The sequence below is a fragment of the Malurus melanocephalus genome, unplaced genomic scaffold (genome assembly GCF_030028575.1).
Source record: "Malurus melanocephalus ecotype Western Australia unplaced genomic scaffold, MMel_1.1 scaffold_3866, whole genome shotgun sequence".
Lineage (NCBI taxonomy): Eukaryota > Metazoa > Chordata > Aves > Passeriformes > Maluridae > Malurus > Malurus melanocephalus.
The window spans coordinates 3,083-5,047 of NW_026627098.1; the positions used below are offsets into that span (position 1 = coordinate 3,083).

General features: G+C 65.2%; 1 protein-coding gene across 1 annotated transcript; it reads right to left on the reverse strand.

The window, feature by feature from the left end:
- Positions 1–942: 942 nt before the first annotated feature.
- Positions 943–1,960, reverse strand: LOC130588231 (serine/threonine-protein kinase SBK1-like; the record flags this gene model as incomplete). Its single annotated transcript, XM_057389181.1, has 2 exons — positions 943–978; positions 1,121–1,960. Coding segments are annotated over 2 exons (876 nt in total), but the record flags the coding sequence as incomplete, so codon positions are not given.
- Between the last annotated feature and the right edge of the window lie 5 nt (positions 1,961–1,965).

Sequence of the window (1,965 nt, forward strand, 5' to 3'; positions counted from 1 at the left end):
CCCTCACCTGACCAGGTGTGTCCCTGCCACTTTCAGGTGTGCCCCTCACCTGTCCAGGTGTGCCCCTCACCTCTCCAGATGTGCCCCTCACCTGTCCAGGTGTGCCCCTCACCTGTCCAGATGTGCCCCTCACCTGTCCAGGTGTGCCCCTCACCTGTCCAGGTGTGCCCCTCACCTGTCCAGGTGTTCCCCTCACCTCTCCAGATGTGCCCCTCACCTCTCCAGGTGTGCCCCTCACCTGTCCAGATGTGCCCCTCACCTGCCCAGGTGTGCCCCTCACCTGTCCAGGTGTGCCCCTCACCTGCCCAGGTGTGCCCCTCACCTCTCCAGGTGTGCCCCTCACCTCTCCAGGTGTGCCCCTCACCTCTCCAGATGTGCCCCTCACCTGCCCAGGTGTGCCCCTCACCTGCCCAGGTGTGCCCCTCACCTCTCCAGGTGTGCCCCTCACCTGCCCAGATGTGCCCCTCACCTGTCCAGGTGTGCCCACCTTGCTACTGGGGGACCTGGAGTCACCTGTGGGGCTCACCTGTGCACTCTCAGAGCTCACCTGTCCCCTCTCACCTGAGGGGGATCCCTGGCCACTCCCACTCTCACCTGCCGAGCTCACCTGGCTATTCCCACTCTCAGAGTTCACCTGTCCACTCTCACCTGTTGGGCTCACCTGACCACTCCAATTCTCATCTGCTGAGCTCACGTGGCCACTCTCAGGGCTCACCTGTCCACTCTCACCTGCGGGGCTCACCTGGCCACTCCCATTCCCACTCTCAGAGTTCACCTGGCCACTCTCAAAATTCACTTGGTCACTCTCAGCGCTCACCTGTCCACTCCAATTCTCACCTCCTGAGCTTACCTGGCTATTCCCACTCTCAGGGCTCACCTCTCCACTCCCACAGCTCACCTGTCCGCCCTCACCTGCCAATCTCACCTGTCCACTCCCAGCGCTCACCTGTTGGGCTCCCTGGTCACTCCCATTCTCACCTGCAGAGCTCACCTGTCCACTCCCAGCGCTCACCTGTCCACTCTCAGAGTTCACCTGTCCACCCTCACCTGTTGAGCTCACCTGGCTATTCCCACTCTCAGGGCTCACCTGGCCACTCCCATTCTCACCTGCTGAGCTCACCTGTCCACTCTCAGAGTTCACCTGGTCACTCTCAGGGCTCACCTGTCCACTCTCACCTGCAGAGCTCACCTGTCCACTCTCATAGCTCACCTGTCCACTCTCAGGGCTCACCTGTCCACTCTCAGAGCTCACCTGTCCACTCCCCCTCTCACCTGCCGATCTCACCTGTCCACTCCAATTCTCACCTGCTGAGCTCACCTGTCCACTCCCAGTGCTCACCTGTGCACTCCCATTTTCACCTGCAGAGCTCACCTGTCCATCCTCAGAGTTCACCTGTCCCCCCTCACCTGCCGATCTCACCTGTCCACCCTCACCTGCCGGCCTCCCCCTCGCCCCGCCCCGCCCCGCCCATCTCCTCCGCAGGTACCTGTTCACCTCCCCAGGTGGGCTCCTCCGCGCCGGCTCCGGGTGCATCAACCCCCTGAGCATCTCCAGCGCGGCCCCGCCCAGCCCGCGCCAGGTGCGCGGCAGCCCCGCCCTCAGCTCACCTGTGCTGCAGGTGCGGCCGTGCCACGCCCGGAAGCGGCGGAAGGCGGGGTCGGAGGGCTCAGGTGAGGCCCAGGGGAAGGTTCCGGTCAGGAGGGCGAACAGGAGCACCCCGAAAGCCCAGGTGTCCACGGCGGGCTCCAGCCGCAGCCCCGCCTCACCTGGCCGCAGGTGAGCCCGCAGCTCGGGCGGGGCGTAGGGGGCGGGGCCGGGGGCGGGGCTCACCTGCCAGCCCGTCACCCGCGTCAGGCCGAAGTCGCCCAGCTTGACCAGGTGGCAGTGGCGGTCGAAGGCCAGGACGTTGTCCAGCTTCAGGTCGCGGTGCACCAGGGCGTGGCCGTGCAGGTAAGAGAGGGCCG